General features: G+C 38.4%; 5 protein-coding genes across 5 annotated transcripts in view; 2 read left to right on the top strand and 3 right to left on the bottom strand.

The window, feature by feature from the left end:
* Positions 1-1,325: 1,325 nt before the first annotated feature.
* Positions 1,326-4,012, top strand: MS3_00000132 (uncharacterized protein). Its single transcript, XM_051208021.1, has one exon. The coding sequence runs from the start codon at positions 2,686-2,688 to the stop codon at positions 3,319-3,321; it is 636 nt and encodes a 211-aa protein (XP_051069817.1). The 5' UTR covers positions 1,326-2,685; the 3' UTR covers positions 3,322-4,012.
* A 654-nt stretch (positions 4,013-4,666) lies between these two features.
* Positions 4,667-5,800, bottom strand: MS3_00000131 (uncharacterized protein). The gene has a single exon (XM_051208020.1). It carries the CDS (start codon positions 5,449-5,451, stop codon positions 5,068-5,070), a length of 384 nt encoding a protein of 127 aa, XP_051069816.1. The 5' UTR covers positions 5,452-5,800; the 3' UTR covers positions 4,667-5,067.
* A 1,755-nt stretch (positions 5,801-7,555) lies between these two features.
* On the bottom strand, positions 7,556-8,497 carry TMX3_6 (Protein disulfide-isomerase tmx3; the record flags this gene model as incomplete). Its single annotated transcript, XM_012941699.2, has 1 exon — positions 7,556-8,497. One exon carries the CDS (start codon positions 8,495-8,497, stop codon positions 7,556-7,558), a length of 942 nt encoding a protein of 313 aa, XP_012797153.2.
* A 7,247-nt stretch (positions 8,498-15,744) lies between these two features.
* PTRH2 (Peptidyl-tRNA hydrolase protein 2, mitochondrial) lies at positions 15,745-17,208 on the top strand. Its single transcript, XM_051213806.1, has 5 exons — positions 15,745-16,554; positions 16,597-16,707; positions 16,747-16,868; positions 16,922-17,034; positions 17,072-17,208. The coding sequence occupies exons 1-5, from the start codon at positions 16,468-16,470 to the stop codon at positions 17,122-17,124; spliced, it is 486 nt and encodes a 161-aa protein (XP_051069815.1). The 5' UTR covers positions 15,745-16,467; the 3' UTR covers positions 17,125-17,208.
* A 1,569-nt stretch (positions 17,209-18,777) lies between these two features.
* FBXW7 (F-box/WD repeat-containing protein 7) overlaps positions 18,778-23,978 on the bottom strand; it is a 29,534-nt gene continuing 24,333 nt past the window's right edge. Inside the window, exons 10-12 of the mRNA XM_051213805.1 lie at positions 23,310-23,675; positions 19,281-19,893; positions 18,778-18,914 (exon numbers count right to left, since the gene is read on the bottom strand). Coding sequence (XP_051069814.1) covers positions 19,502-19,893; positions 23,310-23,675 — 758 coding nt within the window. The 3' untranslated portion in view covers positions 18,778-18,914; positions 19,281-19,501. The remainder of the gene's footprint in view (positions 18,915-19,280; positions 19,894-23,309; positions 23,676-23,978) is intronic.

The raw sequence follows: 23,978 nt of genomic DNA, 5'->3' as shown, positions 1-23,978 counted from the left end.
AATTCTTTATTATGAGACCCACTAGACATCGAGGTTTAGAAATAACAGAGGAGACATGTTCTTCAAATTTTAGGCTTCATTTGCAATTAACGCCTAGGTTGTGAGCCGAATTGAGTACCTGAACTCTATATTTATTCAACTAAAGTAGTAGTTCATGTGGACATTTCCCAAATTCCATGATCCTACACTTGTTATGGTTAAATGGTAATTACCACTTCCCTCTCCAAATTGATAGGTTATTGATGTTACACTCCTGATTAACGCTTGACACCATTTTGGGATTATTAGAGTATAAATATGGTCTCTCAAATTTTATGATTTTACGTATATCATTTATATACATGAGAAAGAAGAATGAACCTAATACACTTTCCTGGATAACTCTACTAGTTACCAGTCTTGGTAGTAACAGGGAGTCGTTGTACTTTACCATTTGTTTATGTTCTATTAGGAGTAAAACAACTTAGGAATTCAGTGAGCTATTGATTTCAGAGGACTTTTATTTGACCTTATCAAAAGCTTTCTTAAAGTCTAGGAATAAAGCTGATGATGTCTATAGGCCGATAGTTTTCAAAATCTGCTGCAGGTCCTGATTTAGTTTTGAAAAAGATATGTGTAGTTTTTCAGGCAGTAGGGTAACACGCTGTGGTGATTGATATTGCAAATAGTTTAAGAAATCTTCTCCTTTCGACTTAGAGCATTAAAGTTCATTTTGAAGGAGTTCGATAAGTGCAGAGGAGTCATTATCAAGTTCGATAGCACGTTTTAACTGTGCGACTTAGTTTGTATTCGTGTTCCCTTTACTTTAACAAATATTCCTGTTATCATAACTGAAGAGGAAAATTCATTAGCTTTTCAGAATCGGGCGTAATGCTTCACAATACCTGTTCATACACACAGATCATTAGAAAACCTAGGTATCCAGTATCCTAAAGGTGTGATATTGTTGGAACATGTTAATTCGTTTGTCGGTATTGTTTAGGGTTAAAAAATGTCTCCCAATCAATACTTCTTAGGCAATTTTAGTATGTTTATCCAATCAACCATGCGATAGTCTCCGTGATAGTTTGATGTTTACTGATCTTAGTTTTCATATCAGGACTGTAGATGAAAATATAATCATCACTACGTGGATGTACACAATGTACACAATACTGGAGTTAAGGCTACGGGTAAATACTAAATCCAAGATATTTTGATGTTTGTTGGGGCTGCCGACATATGGAATCCGCTGTTCAAGCTATAAACCTGTAGTGACTCACATTTATCACGAGAACACGACTGGCTTAATAAAAACAATCATTATTATAACCAACTGTACCAGTGCTTGTTTTAATGTGCTTTTGTTTGACTGTGCTAATGACAGCTATTTTTTGCTTCCATTCATATACTCACACTTTGATTGTAACTTCGCGCGAATTCGGTTACGTTCTGTAACCAAGCTTGTATCCTGGCACGATCTCGGTATCCTTTCGATACCACGAGATCGCCAGCAAATATACATCTCGATTTGGTCCATTAATTGCCTTCTGGTATTTGGCTTCTCGGGGATTTTATAGATTTCTTTGGTTACGTTCAACCTACACCTTCTGATTTATTCGGCACGTGTTTCTTGGTAGTGGTGTTCATAGTCAACCGCGATTCGACGCCACGCTACAATTGGTGACCCAAGTTCTGGAACACGCCTCAACCTCTGGTCAAATCTTCCAAAGAAGTCAATTCGGTGAGTCTATGATTTATCGATCCACGTCTGTCGTATATTTTCATATTTTTTAATATATAATATACTCGACATGACGGATAACGATAAGAATAGTATTAATATAATAGACTCACATGTATGTGTACCGGATCCTTGTCACTTATTATTCGCGTGACGATGAATTCCACGCTTTATTCGAGAAATTTTCCCCTATTAACTATTCTCCTCGCTGACCCGGCTGCTTGGTACGGAATGCATTCGCATACGCATTAACGTCTACCTTCCAGCATCAAATGGTTAAGTTGAACGTTTTCACTACCAACTTAAAAGTGCTCTACGAACACACGAGAACGACAACTGGCACGAAACCTTATCGCTCGTCCTCTTAGGTATTCAAACGAGCTTGAAGGCAGATATACAATGTTCCGCCGCTGAACTGGTGAACGGCACGACATTGCGTCTGCCCGGAGAATTCCTCACACCACGGAGCAGACCTAACTTCGGTAAATCAGACTACGTCCATCGACTGTCTGCATTTATGCGAACGCTGTCTCCGGTGTCAACTCGGATACAACATCGACAGGTCGCTCCCCCTCGAGAGTTATCTACCTGTTCACATGTTTTTGTACGAGTAGATTCTGTACGCAAACCTTGGCAACAACCCTACGAAGGCCCTTTTCACGTGATCGCTCGTCACGAAAAGACCTTCAAGGTTGATCGATATGGCCGCGTCGAGATCGTCAGCATTGATCGTCTCAAACCAGCACACGTCGATGACAGTGCCCTATCTGACAACCTGAGATTCAATGCTAGACCTATCAAACCTACTAGCGGGATCCTCAAACCATCTTCAGGTCCCGCGCTAGATACACCTGAGACCTCGTTCTCACGTCCCAGTCAACAGCACGCGTCATCTGCACCGTCTACGGACGAGACGACAGTCTCACGCCCAGATCAGCAGACCACGCCGCCCTTGACTTCGGATGAGATTGCAGGCTCACGAGGTACGAACGAGACTACCGTCTCATGTCCCGGTTGCCGAATACGGTTGCCCGTACGCTTCCGCGACTAGCCGCACAGTTAACAGCCGATACGGTGTAGGATTATTCCTATACTACACGCATGCTACACTCGTCTCTTTTTTGATTTTCTTTTTGTTTCCTGAGCCCACGCCTTCGACCACCTCCGTTTGGTTCCGTCGACTTCAGTCAACTTTGGCGAAAGCTGGATTGGCCACCCATGCTCTTGTCAACGCACTTAGTCGATATATTGGTTTCGAATGCTTGGCATACGCTTGGTCTCGAACTTGGTCGTTATGGTCGCTTCTGGTTCATCGGCTCAACGTGGTTTCGTCCTACGCCTGCAGCATTTCTGGTCCGGACCCCTACGAACGCAATCTTCAGATTCTGGATACAAACCACTCTGGTGTGGCATGCCAACTCAAGCAACAAATACAGCACATCGCTTCTGGTACCGTTCTCCGAAAACGACCTTCGTTGGCAACTCGACGATCAACGATCGCTTTCCTGTTCGCCAATTCTTCCGTCCTACAATCGCTCGTCAGCCGATCAGTCCCACGATTTAAACCGCTATTTATCGAAAGTGTAAACCCTTTCTAGCGGGGGGCTCCTGTGGTGACTCACATTTATCACGAGAACACGACTGGCTTAATAAAAACAATCATTATTATAACCAACTGTACCAGTGCTTGTTTTAATGTGCTTTTGTTTGACTGTGCTAATGACAGCTATTTTTTGCTTCCATTCATATACTCACACTTTGATTGTAACTTCGCGCGAATTCGGTTACGTTCTGTAACCAAGCTTGTATCCTGGCACGATCTCGGTATCCTTTCGATACCACGAGATCGCCAGCAAATATACATCTCGATTTGGTCCATTAATTGCCTTCTGGTATTTGGCTTCTCGGGGATTTTATAGATTTCTTTGGTTACGTTCAACCTACACCTTCTGATTTATTCGGCACGTGTTTCTTGGTAGCGGTGTTCATAGTTAACCTCGAATCGACGCCACGCTACAAACCTTCAATAAATGTTTCAAAACGTTTCGGCGCTTTGACTGGAAACCAAGAAATTTCAGGCTTGCTGAAGTCTTTAGAAATAAGCTTCCCTATGATTGATAGGAATGTGGAAACTACGAATGCCTCTGATAATATTGCGTTATGTTGTCGGTTAACATAGTCAAACTGTAAAGAAACTGAATTTGAGAGTTACAGAATCCTGTAATTTGCTTAATTCTGGCATATCACACAAGAGTGAGTTTAGGCTGGAGTAAGCTGATTCAAGGCAGCCTCCCTAATATCATTGTAATCCGTTGCTTTGATACAGAAAACATTTATCAGGAAATACACCTAGATCAAAAACATTACTGACAGTACATGCTTCAGACATAATTATAAGTAACGGTTGATTGAGAGATGCAAACAGGGCTAAATCCATCTTTCCATTACATATCGACCGAATGTGTATAACACATATTAAACAAATCGCTCACTAATTTAAATTGGGTGAGTGTCTCGAGTAAAGAAGTTAATACAACCCTCAGGACTGTGATGTAGGTTTAAAATGATGGATTGGTAGTTCTTCAATAGCTCCTTTTGTTAATAACAAGAGTTCGAGTAAGATAATATCGAACGAGTTAGTAAAACTTCCCGGAGAGCCTTAACAGGAGGTAGAAGTGAGAACACTGTCTGACTGAAGTCATATTTCGCATGTGTCTGGAAACAACTTGTGCTAGATGTCTCACCAAAGGTGCCAATAGGCGCTGTATCCCAGAAAGTCTTGTATTGGCTAGCTGTGCAGTGCACCGCTACTTGTAGCACAGTTTTGGTCGTAAAGCTCGTATCTTCAATTAAAAATATTTGCATTAGTGTTAACTCGGGCAGGATTTGCTGTAAGTAATTGGTAGATTTTATAGCCATTTTTATATTTATGAGGTATTCGTATTCGTGGGTTGGTGCTGTAGAGTTTGAAAACTTTTGTTCTGAGATTAATTGCAACTGTGGTACAGTGAATTCGTGATAAATTGTGGAGTGGTATTTATCATTAGTTCTGTGCTCTACTTGATGAGTGATATGTCCAGTAATTTGATAATTACTAATATTCTTCCTCTATATAGGTTGCGTACACCAGTGTTTACCCCCAGTTTTGCTGCTTTGAAAGGTCAAATGTGAATCACTTCATATCAGCCCAAAGAATCCGTTCACCATTTTTCGGAGAAACATCGAGAATTCGGGTTAAAACTTAAGTATTTCTTCATTTGTTGTCGTGGATTTAGTTCATCAACTGTTCTTTGCAGGGGTGATCTCCCGTTTGTGTGTACGTAGAACTATGATCTAGTTCGTTATCAGTACTGGTATAATAATAGATCTAATCCTAAAGTTGCAGTTCTCAACTTTGCTGTACGAACTCGTCCATCAGGACTATGGCTCACCTGTTTGACAATGGCATTAGGCCATAGACTTCTATTCGTTTCGACGTTGCCAACAAGAACTAGGTCGCCCGGTTGTAAGTTCTTGTGTACGTCCAACCATTTGTCTCTTGTTTTGAGAGTCGGTAGATATTTTCTTATCCACCTATTCCAAAATGCAGTGGTTAACCTTTGAGCTTCCTTCCATCTTTTATTGTATAATAAAGTCTTATCCACGGAAACATCGTCGAATGATAATTCTTTGTAAATCAACAACTTATTCGAAGTAAGAGCATCTAGGGTGCCAGGATCGTCCGTCATTTTAACCAAAGGTCTGTTATTTAGTATTCATTCTGCCTCGGTCAAGAACGTTTGCAGAGCTTCATCGGTCAACATGTCTTGGAATAAAAGCACTCTTAGAATTCTTCTAATTGATCTTATGATGCGTTCCCACACCCCATCTCGATGACTTGCCCTAGGTGGGTTGAAACAACACTCACATCCTCGTTCTTTGAGGTGGTTTTCTATTTTGTTTGTATTCCAAGAGCATACAATCTGTATCAAACCAACATTCGCACCTCGGAAACTTGAACCGTTATCGCTAAAAATACGCTTCGGGAATCCTCTTCTGGCAATTAACCTTGACAATGCGCATAAAAATTAATTCGTGTCTAAAGAGTAGGACATTTCGGCATGAATAGGTCTAATAGATAAGCAGGCGAATAAATAGCCGTAACGTTTCTCAACAACTCTACCTCGTTTGACATAGAATGGTCCGAAGTAATCCACGCCTACTTGACTAAAGGGTGGCGAATGATTCTCTACTCGGTCTTCCGGCAACGGCGCCATTATTTGAGAACATGACATAGAATAAAACCTTCTACATAAGTAACATCGTTTTGGAACCTTCCGAACAGTAGAGTATCCTCCAACAATCCAATACTCTTCACGAATACCACTCAAAGTTTAGATAACTCCAACGTGTCTGTTAATCAAATAATAATGCATTATAATCATATCTGTAACAAAATGATTACTAGGAAGAATTGTCTGATGTTTGGTTTCAAAGGGTTAACATGATAATTGCATACGTACTCCCACGCGGATCTCGCCTTCTAATATAAAGGGGTTGAGGTTTCTTACAGAGCTTTGACGAATTAAAGTTTTTCTCTTGACCACCTCGTTCATTCCTTCCTGGCCTTCCTGTTGTCTAGAAGCGTTATGTCCGAGCATTAATGATGGACTGTTTAGAATTCTTTTTTCGATCGGGAACACGGCGTTTTGGACTAGCTAAATTGTGTCACTCTTCGATTTACCGATATCCTCAACACTTAGTGAGCCTAAGGTCAGACATTTTCCATTCCTCTTGTTTAACATATTATCGATAAACCGTCTGCAGTATGAAAATACCCTTAGTAGTCTGGACCACGACTTACACATACAAAGTCGATCTAGAAACTCATCATTGCATCTGTTAATACGTGGGCTACAGTGTTCTCAACCTTTTCTAAGTTAGGCCATTTATATAATTGATTTAATCTAGTTTCTTGTTCATCTTTGGACGATAGATAATCTATGATGCTCATTTTTCTTGTGATCTCACTGTAAGGTCCAAATAACGTCCACCCTAAAGGAGTTTTTATAGCGTATGGTTCCTTAGACCTCCCCGCTCTTTTCTCTTTTATCTTATGTGCCTCAGGTACATTGCACCCTATCAGTACTTTGAAATCCTCGTTGCCAACTCTTGGGAGCGTCATACCACGTAAATGGGACCATGAGACCATCTGAGATGCTGTTGGTACCGTCCCACGCAACGTAGGTAGTCTCTCAACTGTCCATACATTCGGGATTCTAAATGATGAAGACGAATCTAAGGAGGAAACTTCTGGTTGGACCTCCTTACAATGAAATGTGGACTGGTTATCCAGCGTTTTAAATAAAATCGTCTTGGACTCTCCTTCCAAACTCAACCTTCTAGCTAGATCGTCTGTAATAAGCGAAGCGTCTGAGCCATTATCTAGGAAAGCTCAAGTCTGTACTGCTCTTTCTCCATTCTTTACCAATACAGGCACTATTGCAAATGCTACTTGTTTCTATACACACTTAACACTTTCCTCCGTACATAGTTGGGTTTTAATGTGGGCAATAATATTACTATCTCTCCGCTCTTCCCACTTCTCGTGTAACAGATTATGGTGTCTCCAGTCACACCCTTCAACAGCACATGACCTCAGTGATCGACAATTTTTGCTACATAGTTTACCTTCAGACAAACGTTATATAACTTATGCCTAAAGACGAATTCTTTCCTTTCTCTAACATTCCTGTCTTCAGACTTCTGACAGTGATCTAAAGAATGATTGCTTGAGCACTCCAAGTAGGATGAACTACGTCAATGGACGTTGCTATCACTAGTTCTTGCATATTATATGCTTGCTGCATTGTAATTTGCATTAATTTTCCCTTTCGAAACGCCAACATCCCTTTTGTCACTATTATTACCGCGAATGACAAGTAGGCCGTATCTGGTGTTAGCTATATCTGACTGTTCCTTTACAAATTCGCAGAGGTCCTTGAATAAAGATTCTCTACCTGTCTTAGAAATTCTACATGCAACTTTAACGCATTCTCTTTGCAAGTGTAGTGGTAGTTTTAAAAACATGCATTCGATAGTCTTTACAGAATTAAGATCGGATACATAGTTCATCTGCGTGAGTGTTAGCCCACAAATACGCATCTCACGAGACAGCCTTCTTAAATTATTTGGATCAGTCCCCTTAATGGCAGGGATGTTCAGCATCTTATCAATAAATGCATGGACTACTATGTGCTTCTGACTAAATGCTTCCTCGAGAAGCTCTAGCGCTTTACGATAGCCATCTTCTGGCCCGAGCAATGCGCATTGAACAATAGTTGCTTTAGCTTTACCATCACAATACTGGATCAAATGGTTTAACATAGATCGGAATCCAACACTCTCGTCAAAACAGTCCTCAAAATTCCGTATGAAGCTCCAATAGTTCATAGGGTTACCATCAAACCTTATGATCTCTTTCTTTGGTATGTCTAAAGCTCCAGATATCATTGTTATCCAGTCCTTTCCAGGAGGAACATCACATGCATGTGAGGCAGATGTAGACTCATACGTCAACCACAGCTTGATTATAATGTTCTCTTCCCTTTTTTGACGTAACCGTTCTAACTCAATTTCTCTTTCTGTCTGAGCTAAACGCACTTCAGCTAATTCTAACTCTAACAAGGGATCCATTCGGTAGGTATTTCCTCCGAGCTGTTCATCACTATGAGTTTCTGAATAGCGAGGAGACAATTCAGGGATATGATCAGTTTTATGATTCTCTGTAGACATTTAAAGGTACTCAATTTACGAATTTTGATGAGATACTGTTCGAAACTTTGTAGGAAGCAATTTCCTACAGGTGCAACTCTAAGCTATTCTCTAGACCGCCGAACACAGAGTCTTGGTTTAGCCAAAGTCAAAACAAGTAAACTATATAGCTTGATAAACTTTATCTGTTTCTAAAACAGAGACATAAATAACATACCGAACATTAGCTAGAGGATGGGAAAAATGAGTCAATAAGGCAAATATTGTTTTATAGTGAACATAAAATTGTGATTGGTGAATAAACAAGACATGGTCATACAAGGTCAAAGAAAGTTAATGTGGTGGTGGGCGTTTCACTTTATCATTGGTGAGTTCGTTTATCCATCACACCTTACAAGCATAACGCCCAAAGAGACGAAAGTGTTGTCACACAGAAATTCAAGTAGTTATAATGATATTTGTAAATAAGAAATGTAGAGTTCAGCATCTCAATGTTTGACCCTCTTAAGTACCGGTTCGTCCGACATAGTGACCACAGATTTTGACTGTATGGTCGGTTTAGAAGAATTTAGTGATATCTCATTTTTACTGAAGTGACTAGTCATAACTGAAGGCTCAGTGAGTAAAGAGCTCAATAACCTTGCTAAATGTAACAGAATGCTTAAAGCGCCCATTTTTTGGTCTACATGGTATCGTCCATAATTCATAATATTAAGCAACTCGTATGCGACGCTCAAGCCCTATCTACAGAGGCTTCTACTTAGACAGACCAGTCTGCTAAAAACACCACTCGTAACATGAAACCTACACAAGCGTTATTTTCCACATGGCAAACCACTGTCATTCGGTAATGCAGATGCCATATTTAGGTTATATCTGGCTGTCCCACTTAGAGACTGGACTAAACCACGTACTGTAAAACTGAAGACATAATTTCACCAGATGAATTTATCAACTCTCTCTGACCAACAAATGTTTATTGGACGATATGATCACTGAAGTCCCCCGAGGTCAAGTAATTAATATAAAAGCAATATATATTAACTCTGTCTGAAAATGAATTATGAGGCGACAAACCAAGACGACAAGCAACTATTGATCCTGTGTATATGAAATATCAACTAACCATTTCAAGTGTTCAACCTTCATGAGATGGATATCAACAAGTATCAGATGTTCAGGATTTGACGGACCGTTGTCTATGTCTGTTCTAACGAAACGGCCCTATAGCTAATAAAATCCGAAACCAGTGGTGACGGAATGTAAAATATATTTGGGTTATAATAAGAGGTATCGTGAGGAATTATCCCACAGCATGACCTGTTGGAAATACCTGACTGAGCAACTTCAACTTGTTGAGTTTCCAGTAAAATTAAAATGGTCATCATAAATATCGAATACTTACAATCTACAAGTTCTTAATAGTAACTGGCAGTAAGGAGACATTATTATTATCATTCACAAACGTCTTGTGGGTACATAAGTGTCGTGGAGAAACCATTTCGGGTTTCTTCAAAAGTGCAACGATACACAAGTTTCAGTAGTGTTAGCATTATATCTACCATATTTCAAAAAGAGGAAAAAATAATAATGATAATAGAATATTAGTAATAAATCAGGTTCCGTATAACTGAGAAGACTGTTGAGTGGACTTTAAAGAAGGGAAGGGAGAAAATAAAGGAATAGCAATAAAAGAGACGCAAAATACGTAAATAGTTTGATAAGCGTGTTTGTGAACACAAAACAAGAATAAACGTCTATGCATGTATCACCAAATGAGTAACTAAAAAAAAAATAAAACAGAATAACTAAGAAAAATGACCTATTGTTTCAGTAAGATATGACGTTAGAATAAGTGTTTGTGTAGTCAGAGTTTGGAGTGATGCTATGAAATTCCCAAATGAGTGAAAAGGACAACCAAACATCAATATGTATGAGTCATATATACATAGTGAAGATAAAACGAGTCTGAGAAGTTAATTTAAATGTAACGCAAGTTATCGTCTTACTTAAAACTTCAGAATCCTAAGAATAATATTTATTTAGAGGGAAAAAAGAGGGAAAAGAAATGAACACGTGGTGATAGGGTTCAATCGTGATAATAAAAGTGTAATGAATATAGACCTCTGAATCAAACCACTAATTTTGTTGGTTTTTATTGCAATCGGATAAAGCTATGTGGTAGGATTCAAAGTTAAACTTGATATTAGTACAAACATTTATGCAATAATAATTTTTTGTGAGGCCCTTCATTTTACCGTCATCCAGACTGGATGATGTTTGTTGACGGGCTCTCCACTTTTGTGGACCAAGATCTGACTCCAAGTAGATCGCATGAATGGTTGTTATTGAATTGTATATGCTGCCTATCCTAGTATGTCTTTATCGACTTAATCTGCGTTCAGTGAATAACGAAATTAAACAAGTCGAATAACGAGAATGGACTTTTGAATACATGTGTATTGTATGTGAAGCGAATGAAATAGAGAGGAGCGAAACGATGCGCAGTGGAGACGGCGAGTAAGCCAACTCCCCTTTATACGAGCGTTAATCAATATTTATGGTCATATAAAAATAAGTTACAGACGTGTGAAGAGTAATGGGATGAGAGATGTACGCACACATATGCGCTCATATAAAAACAGTGAAGATTGATAAGCGGATAATTAACAAGGTCGAAATATGACTCAAGTCGAAGGAATAGAGAGGGCTGTCCGAAAGCTAGAATAAGATATATGGGCTTAACATGTCAACCGACACTACAGACTTAAAGTAATGCTATGAAAGCCACAATTAATTGCAAAGGATAATCAAATATAAATTTCTATGTGTTATATATATGTGGTGAAGATAAAATGAGTCTGAGACGTCAATTAATTTAAGTGTAACACAAGATAGTTTGTCTTTAGTTATAGACTTTGGATGTTTATGAATAAAATATGTTTAGATGAAAGGAAGTGACGTAAAAAGTACCCAATGTGTCGAGGGACCAATAATGATATTATTCACAGTAATAATTATAAATATGAACATAAGCAGACTTCATATATTAAGATTAATAAAAAAACAAAATGGACGCGAAAAGTTTCAAATGTTACACCTTACTTTTCAGTCAATTAGATACATGACGGACCTTGTTTGTATAAATCATTATTAAACATATTAATATTCGATAGGTGATACGACCCACTTTCAGAAAAAATCACCAAAGAGACTCTTGAATCGGGTTGTAGTTTCATTGCTCCGGAGGTTCACTGGCGGTCTGTTCTACATGGTTAAGTAGCGAATAGCAAACAAAATGTCTGGCGTAAGTTCTGGTCCAGGCTCTTGGAATCGCTAGAACGTTTCCCTTACTGCTTAGATTGTGAGATGATATCATGGAATATGAAATGGGTGGATATCGAAGAGTAGGAAATGTCATTAATTAACCGGTAAATAAAGACAAACTTTAATTAGACACTCTTGATTCAGAGAGGTCTTGTTTTCGATCGTTGACATCTCTGTTGACAATCCTTGGTGTCAAAATATCCCAAAACAGCTTTGATGAACCTTTTGAATACCTTTAATTTTAATCAGGTCATTATGTCTGAAATTACTGTAAACTAGAAAATATTAATACGACAAATTAGGAAAGTGTTATCATTATCCGGAACTTTTGAGCGTGGTGACGAGAAAATTAATAAGGAAGAAGAAAATAGCGATTCCAAGAGATGTTTCGTTTTATTTCGGCCGGAGATGGGTGTGAAACCGCTAAGCCTGTTTCCTAATGCACAATCGTTACATGGGAGCTCCTTAGGACTAACTATGTCAGAATGAATGTTAAACAGTCATTAAGTTTCGGAGACTATTTACTGTAAGAGTTATCCTAGTGAAGTGATACTCCGTTGAAGTTGAATTGCGAAATTTTGCCTATGTTTATCGGTAAAATTTTCGCAATTTTCCCACAAGGGAGTATAAGTTTACATCAAAGAAGCTGAATTTTATCGACCATAGTGAATCTGTAAACTTAGCTCCAACTAGTTACCAAGCAAATACTGTTCATTTTATGACAGAAATGAAATATATCGAGATAATGCCTATAATACCCCTTAAGTGGTTTTGTCATTCTTCCCATTCAAGCTCGAAAATACGGAAATTTTGTAGTGAGATAAATATTTCTGTTTCCAAGCTTACCAACCATAAACCTCTAAACTCATTTTCAGACGAGTTTGCCCCTCAGGCGTCTCAACAATTGAACCACATGTCATAGTTTATTTCAGATATGCAACATATGTCTGTTGTGAACAATGCAGTTGCAGACATCTCGTTTTGCATTAATTCCTTGGACAGTTTACAAAGAAACGACCTTCTTAAACTCGCCCAATTCCCAAAGGAAAACTCTGATCTTCGGCGCCAACTGTCTCCAACATCCCTGAAAATGGATGTAGACAGGTTGGCTAGCTTTACTATGTGATACATCTACAAGTAGGGATTGCCAAACAGTGCCGAAACATTGTTGTCGCGTCGTCGATACGTTGCACAAGTTTTCTCGTACAGGTTTGCTTGTAGCCACCAAGCTCATAGCAGAACGATTTTTCCGGCCTGATATAAATGAAGATGTGACGGAGTGGGCACGCTCCTATGTAAGCTGTTAGAAATCTAAGGTGATTAGACACAAAAAATGTCCCCTATGCTCATTCAAAACTCTCGATGCTCGTCTCGACCATGTTCATCTGTACTTGGTAGGGTCTTTACTAGATTCAAATTGATACTCTTATCTCTTGACTTGCGTAGACCGTTTCACTCGACGGGCAGATGCAGTACCCATCATGAACATTACTCCCGAAACAGAGACTCACACCTTCATCAAACAGTGGGTGACAAACTTCGGTTCCCCTTCAACTATCACTGCAGAGTGAGGACGCCAATTCGAACCTGGACTTTTCCGCCAAAACTGACCTTGTTAACACAGTGTATTTAGAAGAAAACCCTAGTCATGTTGATTTTCCTCCAGTACACTCGGACGACACGAGCCTCGCAACTGTGGTACCTTCCCCGATAGTCAACAATCGAGGCAAAACTTAGCTGGTATCCGAAAACCGGTTAACAACAACGCGTTCTAAAATAAGAATTGTAAGGTGCTAGGAACACATCAGAGACTAGTATGCGTAAGACACTGTAGAAGTTCACTTAATCGCCATACTTTTGCATTCTTATGTAAAGGAACGGATGCTAGGCTGCCGGTGATATTCACGACAGAGATGGTCTCTCAACTGATCCAACTTTTCTTTGAAAAAGCATCCACAAATGGAGCTTCAGTTGCGTGTTGGAAGATGAATTCCATTCGTTGACGATTCGATGGGAAAGTCGATAGCCGAAAAGTAATTTGTTCTGAGCTTGTGAACTCTTTTAAATTGTCTTCGTAAATTCTTCGTTTCGGAAGTTAAATGAAACCAGGGGACATTAAATGCAAATTTGACACTTATTAATTTAAAATGCGTTATCAAGCCACCTCTAGTCCTTCAATATGACAACAGATAATAATAATAGGATATTTCTGCATGAGCAAGTGCATGCCATTTTTACAGGTACGATCTAAAAATTACAACATTTGTTGGCGCACAGCATGCTTCCCAACTCATTACGTTTATAGCTGTTATAAAGTAGACTCGTAGGTTTGGTTCATTCAGTCGATCATCATACACGAACTTTACCATTCCAGGAATCAGCCCAGTTGCGGTTTCTTGAAACTTTTGCAACAGCTCACCGTCTCTTTTAGGGCAGGGGTTAGCCGCTTGTATGCAATACTCAAGTTTCGGACACACGAACACTGTGTACAAAGTCAAGGAACTTTTAGCGTCGACATGACTAAGAGTCCTACGTATTGACCATAATGTTCTAAAACCTTTGGCGGCTATTGCGCGGCAGTGTGCAGTAATCTTTAAGTCTTGGCTAACGATGACTCCTAAGTTATTGTTTCTGGACAACAGGTAGCTCAGTTTTATTCATCATGTATGTATCTGTACTTTGATGGCCGATATACATCACAATACACTTATTCGGCAACTGCAAGGTTTGAGACCATTCAGATAATTTCTCCAGGTCATTTCGAAGTTCCAAGCTGTCACCCTTACTTCGTATCGCTCTCCATATCTTGACATGGTCAGCATATAACAAGACCGAGGATGATATAGCAACTCACGTGCAATTGAGTTTGTTCAAATTTAATCCGATTAAGTCATTTTGTTAACTTATTAACGAACTGAGTCATCCGTACAACAACAATTTATCTATATCACTGTATCTTTATTACTATTGTTGTACGGATGACTCAGTTCGTTAATAAGTCAACAAAATGACTTAATCGAATTAAATGTGAACAAACTCAATTGCACGTGAGTTTCTATAATGATATGGGACTACGAAGGTCACTTTTATATACGAGGAATAGCACTGGCCCCAAAACCGTAAACATGAAGTAGTCCACTAAGCATAGTTTCCCAACAAGAAAGCTCTAGGTTCATGCTTACACACTGTTGACGCTCATCGAGCAAGTCCTTTATCCACAGAATAAATCACCTTCAACAGCCGGTTGTGAGGAACTTTTTCAAATGCTTTGCTGAAGTCAATGTAGGTTAGAACTATAGGTAAATCATGATCTTTAAGAGCGCATCAGCCTTCACGAGCCACTATAAAGTTAATGCGACAAGGATAACCTATTCTAAAACAACGCCGCCTTTCGGAAAGAATCCGGTTTTTATCGAGATACTTAAAAACCCTTTCTGAATAATCTTTTATAAAATTTTGAAAAACACGTTAGTTAGGCTAATGGGTCTATAGTCTTCAGGTTTATGTTTCGTAACTGTTTTGAAGACAGAATTCACTATGGCGTTCTCCCAATCGTTTGGTGGACGACTCTGGGTAGCGGATAGATTAAAGCATATACCTAAGGGGATAACAACGAAGTTAGATAGTACTGTTAGTGAACAAGGATGCAGTTTATCGGGTCCGTGGATTTGCCTATATCAGACTTATTTCGTAGACCAAGGACATTGAGTTCTTTGACGGTCACGTTGTCCAGTATGTATGCGAGAAGATTTGCATGGCCTGAAAGAAAAGGTGTTTCCATGGTATATATTGCTCAAGTAGTTTGAGAATAATTTAGCTTTACCAAAATTTTCCTCCGCTAATGATGAGACACTATTGTCCCCACATCGTGCTGGAATATTTTCTATTCTTTTAGTTCTTTGATTTGTGTACGAACCCAAGCGACAAGGGCATTCTATAGATTGCACAACAATTTTTCGTTGTACAAACTTCTAGACATACGGAGGGTCGATGTACAAGCATCCCGAACTCCTCGATATTGAGATTTTGTCTCGTCAGTCCCCAGTTGCCTAAATTTACTCCACATTCTCCTCTTGCAAAGAAGGGTGTGAACCTCCTTACTGAACCATGGTGGAGAGTTCCTCGGCCCCCTAGTGTATCCCGAGATATGGTATGCAATAGCCTTCAAGGATAAATTTCGAAATACACCCCTAGCTGTTTCAATTAAGGACTTCAGCTCTATTGTACAACCTTTCTGACGATGCTGAGTGTATAATATCTTGTGTATTAGCTTTCCAGACGTATGGTCTGGATTGAGCTGATGATTGCTCGTTTTAGACAACTATATTGAAATAAATCATTAGAATAAGATTTCTACTGTATGACTGTCTTACCAATTGACGCGGCACACTTCCATTATCACAGATCTTTTTTTACCGATCATCGTATCTGCAACGGAATCAGTAGTTCTAAACATTGAAATGTGGAAATAACTTAGTCTTTGTTTGGTCAGCTGTAGGACGTAACGTTCATGTTTTTCAAAACAGTTGAGTTCACTTAGTGTAGTCAGCGTTCGTCCGCTGCAAATTCCGCTTGTCCCGTTAGTTTGGAAGCGTTTCACAAGTGTTTATCTATTTACAGTATCCACGTCCGCATTTATCTTGAATCTCACTATCAAAACCAATATGGATCTAACTGTCCTTACTTCCATTGTGTCGGGGGGCATTGGTGTTTTCGTTGGCTGGTGTATCTTTCGTCGGCTTGGTAGCAATGTAAGCCCCAATTTTTCCAACTGACTAGTCTCTCAATAATAGGTCAGTCTAGCATCAAAACTGACTCATTACAAGCCTGTTCCTGGTAAAATGAAACTAGTGTTAATAGTACGGTCTGATCTTAAAATGGGTTGTGGAAAGATTGCTGCTCAGGTAAATTACCTCATACTCTTAAGATCCGTAGTTTTGAAGTGTTCTCATGCTGCTGTTTCTTGTTATGAAGAGATTATTGAGAGAAATCCCGGTATTTTAAAGGCATGGGAAGAACAAGGACAACCAAAAATCGTACTTAAAGTCGACAACTATGAAGAAATGTGGATTTAGTCATGATTCTAATAAAGTGACTCTAATCTATTGCTGTTTTTAGGCTTGAACTATCCCACAAAGCCGAGTCATTGGGCCTTGTTAATTCAATTATACATGATGCTGGCCATACACAAGTTCCTAAAGGCACCGCAACTGTTCTTGGGATAGGACCGGGTTTGTACTTGAAATTACTTTTATTTTTCCCCATCAGCTTTAGCTTCTGAAATAAACCTTGTTTCCGGTGATTTAAAGCTGCTCTCTTAAGATTATTCCTGTAAACACTTACGACATATGCACCAGTGCAAAGTTGAAACCCAACTATTTTAGACTTCAAAGAAAAAATACGAGATTACTTTTGCTAATTTTTGGTCTTTTTCTGCCTGAACCAAATAGCTTCAGTGATTAGTTATAAGTTGTTAGTGATCACCTAAATCCTTTGGGAGTTCCGCAATTACCAAATAGTAATAGCTGATATAATGTTTGTGGAATCTCTTAATTAATATGGCAACCTTATTTCAGAACTAGGTTTAAACAGAGCCAGCACTTCTTAGAGTGTAAGTACTAACTGATGAGTCAAAGGTTCGAAATTGTTAGACGGTATCACCCATCTAAGGTGGTCGAGTACATCACTTGCCAATCATTGGTTGGTCTAAATCCCATGGGTTTGTCCCCAGTTATGTTGCTATCGAGCTAATCAGTTTATGACTAATATGCGATTCTACTTTTTCACCAGGCCTTAAACTTGATATTGTACACAACAACCTGTCTTCAGGATCATACTTGTCTCGAACATCTCCATATCACTCGAAAAGTGATCTACTTTTTAAATAACTGTCGAGTTAGAAGACCTAAGCTAATGTATTATTACATTCCTTGTCTCAGCCAAATCCAAAGGAGGGAAAAAACCACTAGTTGTTAAGTAAATCAGCACGCATATATTTTAGAGCATTATTGTAGGAAAATTTGGGTAGTAAATTATTAATATGTTGAGATCTCAGTGGAAAGGTTTATGTCGCAGTTCAAATGCAAATGTCATGTTATCTTTCAAGAAACAAATAACATCCCAGTACGGGCCAATCGTTTTATTCAATATTGTATTTTTCATACAACAGAATTTTCAGCATGAATTATTTCAACACGTTTCCTTTTATTTTTTTTAACCGATCCTTGCAATATTGAGCGGTCGCCAGTTAGATTTTGGCAGTTCAGGACTCAACATCTGAATAATGTACATTCTTTTCGATGCATATGGCCAGCAATTACAATGTTTCTGACTGGGCTCTTTAGTAATTTGTGTGGCAATATCGTAAACTTTCCACAAACGCACCTGAATAGGTTATGAGACTAATAGGTATAATGATGTGTTCAAACAAACAAGCAAAAAGGTAACTTGTTGAAATATACAGATGGCAGGAACAGGTGGGCCAGATATTCAAGCAGGCCGCCTCGATCGATCTTACGTTGAGCGGCACCTAACAATCAGGTTATCGATTTGAAAACAACAAACAAACTGTTTGACAAGAGGCCGAGGATATAAAGTTTGTACTTGTTACCCATATGATCTACTAATTTACAAAAGTGGTAGGAAAAACATTTGAGAAGCTTGTGACAGCATTCCTATTAGATCTACTAAGTTTTTTCTTAACTAAGTTGCTGACTGGTTAGAAGACTCAAAAAGCAATCCAGTTGGTTCATTCTAGGTTCGAAATTCAGCCAATTACATTTTCGCTCTTATGTGTGCAATCAGCCTAACAATTATATAATATATTAACAAAATATAACCTTAGGTGACTTTCATACGGCTAAAAAGAAAGTAAATATAATACACGATTAACACGTAATATGTCGAGTTTGTCGCTCATTACGCTTCCTTTTAGGATGAATAAAGAACAATATGCCTGTTGATAACAAAACAATGATATATTTTTAATATCCCAATGAGTAAGAATTGGAAATTTCTTTATTGTTGAGAATTTACTGAACTTTGCACCTGTCACTGAGAAGCTGTAATTGTAGTTTTTAAGGGTTTGAATATTCATCAAGCAGATGAATGACTGGAGGAGTTGCGCGACATGGTATTAGAATTGAAATAAAATGTAATTAGGAAGAAGATAACAAGAATAAGTCGGTTGGGGGTAGAAAGGTTTATGTTAGTAAGTAAGGGGACACTGAATAGCTGTTTTGTCCTAGTAGCTCTTCAGCGCTATCTAAGATCAGTGACGTCAACCATGAAATACGGAAATTCCCATGAACCGTTGACAGTCAGTCATTATTACTACCGTTAATTACGGTGTCGAAGTTTGCTCGAACACCAGAAATGGGTCTAGATTTTCATGGTTAGATATTTTTTTAGAATATCAATGGAACCTTTTGCACAAAGCATTAACGATATTATAATCAATTATAAAAACTCGACTTACCATACTCTGTGTGATTATTGATTAGATGTGGTTGTGACAACTTTATCGCTAATACATACCTTTAAAAAGAATTATCAATAATCAGAAGACCAAACGAGTAAACAAGCTGATTTATGTACACAATTCAATGAAATATGAATCTCCAAACACTTTTCATTGAAATGTATCTAAAACAGTTAATAAATTTAACCTAATTATCTCCAACAAGTAATGGTAAAATACTAGATTGTACTGAAATTGGTGCATATTAGTTGACTAAGTCTCGGTTCTGGAGCATATTTATGTCTAGGCCGACAGATATGAGATATTTTATTACTACTATTATTAGTGTTCGAGTGTTTTGAACAAAGATTTGGTTCTTGAAACTGTAGAATAACTAATTTTGTCGGTTCCATACCAATTCGACTTCCAGCAGCACATATTAAACGTTCTTCAGAAGCAACTATACGCCAGATAACACCGCCTCGTCCAGCTCCATCAAGGCGTAAAAGATCTCGAATATACGCACCAGACTGCTTATCCCATAATTTCACTGTACCGTCATCACCAGATGATATTATAAAATTACGAGTTAATTGAACACATGTAACAGCTGATTGGTGTTTATGAGGTCCTATACACAAATAAAAATTATTATATTATTACCAAGTAATAAATTGAATTAGCTACATGACGTAGGTATAAGATACAAACGAATTTATAATAGCATAAATCTAGAAAGGATTGATAAAACGGAAAAAGTGTGTTAGGTGGTTGGAAGCAGTCGATAGAAAACCCTGGATATAGAGTTCGCGCTGTTTGTGACTAGTCAGGAAGGTGTATCTGTAAGATTAAGGAAACCAGTCCTACCCGGTGGATCCGACTTCTTATCACTTAATTCGTAATCTTAGACGTTACCACTAAGCTACCTGAACTGGGGACTTTAGGACTTTATATGTCCAAGTCAACAAATAAGTAAATAGTGTATTATCATTTTACGGTTGAACAATTTTTAAATTAAAGTGATGATATATGATAGCTTCAACTGACTCATGATTTCAATCTGTGAAAATTTCTAAAAATCTCCACAAACCCCTTCTGATAATAATCATCTGCTCATTAGTGACTGACTTCAAGAGATACTCCTGGAGTTCTAGTGGGAAGCCGTTACCCGTGGAGGTCAACCAGGTCGGTTGTAAGATATCAACTCACTGAAGACAATGGTGTATGGTGGCGCAACTTCGTGGATTGGTTGAAGTTAGACATTAACACCGTTGGATGCCGTCTCAGTGGTCTAATGGTTAAGTGCTCACGCGCGAAGTCAGTAGGTCCTGGGTTCGAGCCCCCATGGTGCGGGATCGTGGGTGCGCACTGCTGAGGAGTCCCATACTGGGACGAGACGGCCGTCCAGTGCTTCCAGGTTTTCAATGGTAGTCTAGCTTCAACTGACTCATGATTTCAATCTGTGAAAATATAAGATAAAGGACAAATATAAATACCTTTAATGAATCAGTCATGTTATTGCCTTCGATTGATCACATACCACAAGTTAAATTTGTGCTTAGTAAATAAATCACACTATCATCAATACAACTAGACATATTGATGTAAATGATACATACCGGAGAAATGTTCAGAACAAGAAGGACGTTGGAGTAAAAAATAACCAGCATTAAGCTTCAACATAAAACTATAACTCAAAATACATACGACAAAATGTTTCTGTACACAATAGAACGAAATGGTCATCCAGTGCTTCCAGGTTTTTCATAGTGGTCTAGCTTCAATTGACTCATGGTCCCAACCACTGAAATTACTATAATATCCACAAAATCCCTTCTGATAATAATCATCATGTGCTCACTAGTGACTGGCTTCAAGAGGTATTTCCTGGAGTTCTGGTGAGAAGCCATGACCAGTGGAGTCCAACCGTGCCTGTTGTGAGATATCAACTCACTGAAGACAATGGTGGACGGTGGCACAATTTCGTGGATTGGTTGAAGTTATACATTGACACCGTTGGATGTCGGCTTAGTGGTTAAGAGGTTAAGCGCTCGTGCGCGAGACTGAAGGTCTCGCTTGCGGGAATCGGACCCAGGTTATCAATGGTGGTCTAACTTAGATCGACTCATAAATCCAACTACTAAGATTATCACTTCGCCCACTTGAATCTTTATTAATTTTCATATAAAATGCCTTGACAAGTATATGTGTGACCACATTGTTCGAAATGTTTAGCGCAAATACACCACATTTTTCAGATAAACTCAGTCTTCTCATTGTTCTATCTAAATTTATAAAAGGGACTAATTGCTTCAAAACTAGAGTATTCGAACAAGAAACAGACATGTATATATCACATGTGTTCTCAAGATCAGTCTGAATTATAGATTTAAATAAATAAGCGTTCCTTAACTATTCTCACAGTTAGGTCACACTGACCAACCTGTGTGTAGGCGCAACCCAAAAGGTTTTCCGTATTTCAGAGAACATCCTAGTGTTAAATATCACTTGAACTCCTACACCTTTCCACATAACGCTTAGTAAGTTTGAATCATTCAGGTTTTTCATATATAGATTGTTTTGGTGCCAAGTGTACGTTTACTACATTTGTGACAATGTTAACCGTTAAAAAAGTGTTCTGACTTACACTACATCAATTTGTTCATATTAGCCAAACTAGTTTTTATCATGGTTTGAATTATCCCGTGGTCGATATTTTGACCAAAATTTGATCAGTCTTGACTGGTACATGTGCATTATGTGCCGATTACCTCGAATATGCATTATAACAAGTTTATATAAAACAGATAGGATGTTACGAGAAGTGGGATCCAAGACGCACGTTTCGTCTTATCCACGAATCGGCAGCTGGATATCCGTGCATTCCATAAGTGAGGTTCATTTCGAGACTGGCACCCAGTAGTACAGTACCGTTCGCTCTGAACGTCAACGCGTTATCCACTTAGAAACCGATTACAGATAGCCACTCACTTGTGCAACGATTATATCGAGGCAATCCGCACAAGATGTACATATACCAGCCAAGACTATGGAAATCGCAGTCAAAATATCGAAACCATGGTAATCCGAACTATTAAAAAGTAAATTAAGATTCACACACGTCCGAACTCAACAGTCAAGTGGATAATGTGTTGGTGTTTGAAACGAACGGTACTATACTGGGTTCCAGTCTCGAAGTGAACATCAACTGTGGGATGCACGGATATTCAGCTGATGAATTCCGGACACGATGAAACGCGTCCTGGATTCTGCTGTTAGCCATATTCTATATAAGTTTACATCTAATCTGAATACGACCGGAATCAATTCCAATGAATTTCGCTTCAAATCATGAAACTTCTATATGGACATGAGCAGATTCTACTGCTCAAAATATACGCCATTTTAAAACATCAATCATACAACTTTAAAGAAAGTTCAATAAATCGCCAGTTAGCGGAAGACAGCGTTTAAACTGAGACCCAAGTTACCAAACTTCTATTCATCGAATAGGGAGAAAACTGATGAGAGGATGAAAAATAAAGCTTAGATGATAATATCGATAATGATTTCAAAAAATTAACCTAAGAAATATCGTCCAAATAGTCAGATCATAGAATAAGAATTATGACGTAGTGGTATACTAATGGTCTGGAAGCAAAACAAACGGACACACCTGGGTTGCTGTGACAACTTTTCAGCCATGTGACAATGGTTCGAATCACTAATTATGTTCATCGCCCAGGTGCAAATCAGCAAGTCTGTGGCTCTTACTGATGCGGCACAATCCAACAGTCCATTACTTCTTGAACTGTGGTTTGGCTGCTCGCAGTGTTCTTGCAACCTGCTACTATGATGGCCAACATAGTATAATGGGATAGGTGGTAACTGAGCACCTGTATAAAAACATGTTCATGTGCTATTCTTTCATCCGTCCAGACAAACCTAGAGGATTCCTTTCTAAAAGTATCATCGACATGTACAAACATTTAAAGTAAACACTGACCGCAATACCAAAAAAAAGCATGTTAAACACTGTAGACTTACCAGCAAGAACATGTACACACTTTCCACTATTCATATGCCAAACTCGTATTGTTTCATCGGCATTACTTGATACAAGAATATTTTGTTCAGACCCAAATGCTAATTCACTTGTTAATGAACGATGACCATAGAAAGTTTGTTTCAATTCACCAGTATGTGCATTCCATATACGTATAGTCGTATCCAAAGAACCACTGATAATATGATAACCATCAAATAATAATGTGTAAACACGATTTGTATGTGCACTGAAAACACGTAGACAATGACCTTGTAATGCACACCATAAACGAATTGTACAATCATAGCTACCTGAAACAATTTGATCACCAGTAAACTGAACACAACGTATTGCTCCACGATGACCTTGAGTTGAAGCAAGGGCAAATGTAAAACACTTTCTACATTTAGTTCTCGTTTTTCATTTTAATTGATGCAGTATATTATTAATTAATATTATTTTATAGTTTACCTTTAGGTGCTTACAACTGTACTCTTATTTAAATACAAAATAATTTGAAATTAATTGACGGAAGAAAATATGGAAATGCCAACTATTATACATATAACATATAGATATGTAAAAAACCATGGGTAAGGTCTTCCGAAGATGGAAATCAGAAACATAAAGAAAATGAGGAGTAAGTACTTCAATCGAAAAAATAATAA

The sequence above is a fragment of the Schistosoma haematobium genome, chromosome 3 (genome assembly GCF_000699445.3).
Source record: "Schistosoma haematobium chromosome 3, whole genome shotgun sequence".
Taxonomy (NCBI): Eukaryota; Metazoa; Platyhelminthes; class Trematoda; order Strigeidida; family Schistosomatidae; genus Schistosoma; species Schistosoma haematobium.
This window is presented reverse-complemented; position numbering and strand designations above follow the sequence as displayed.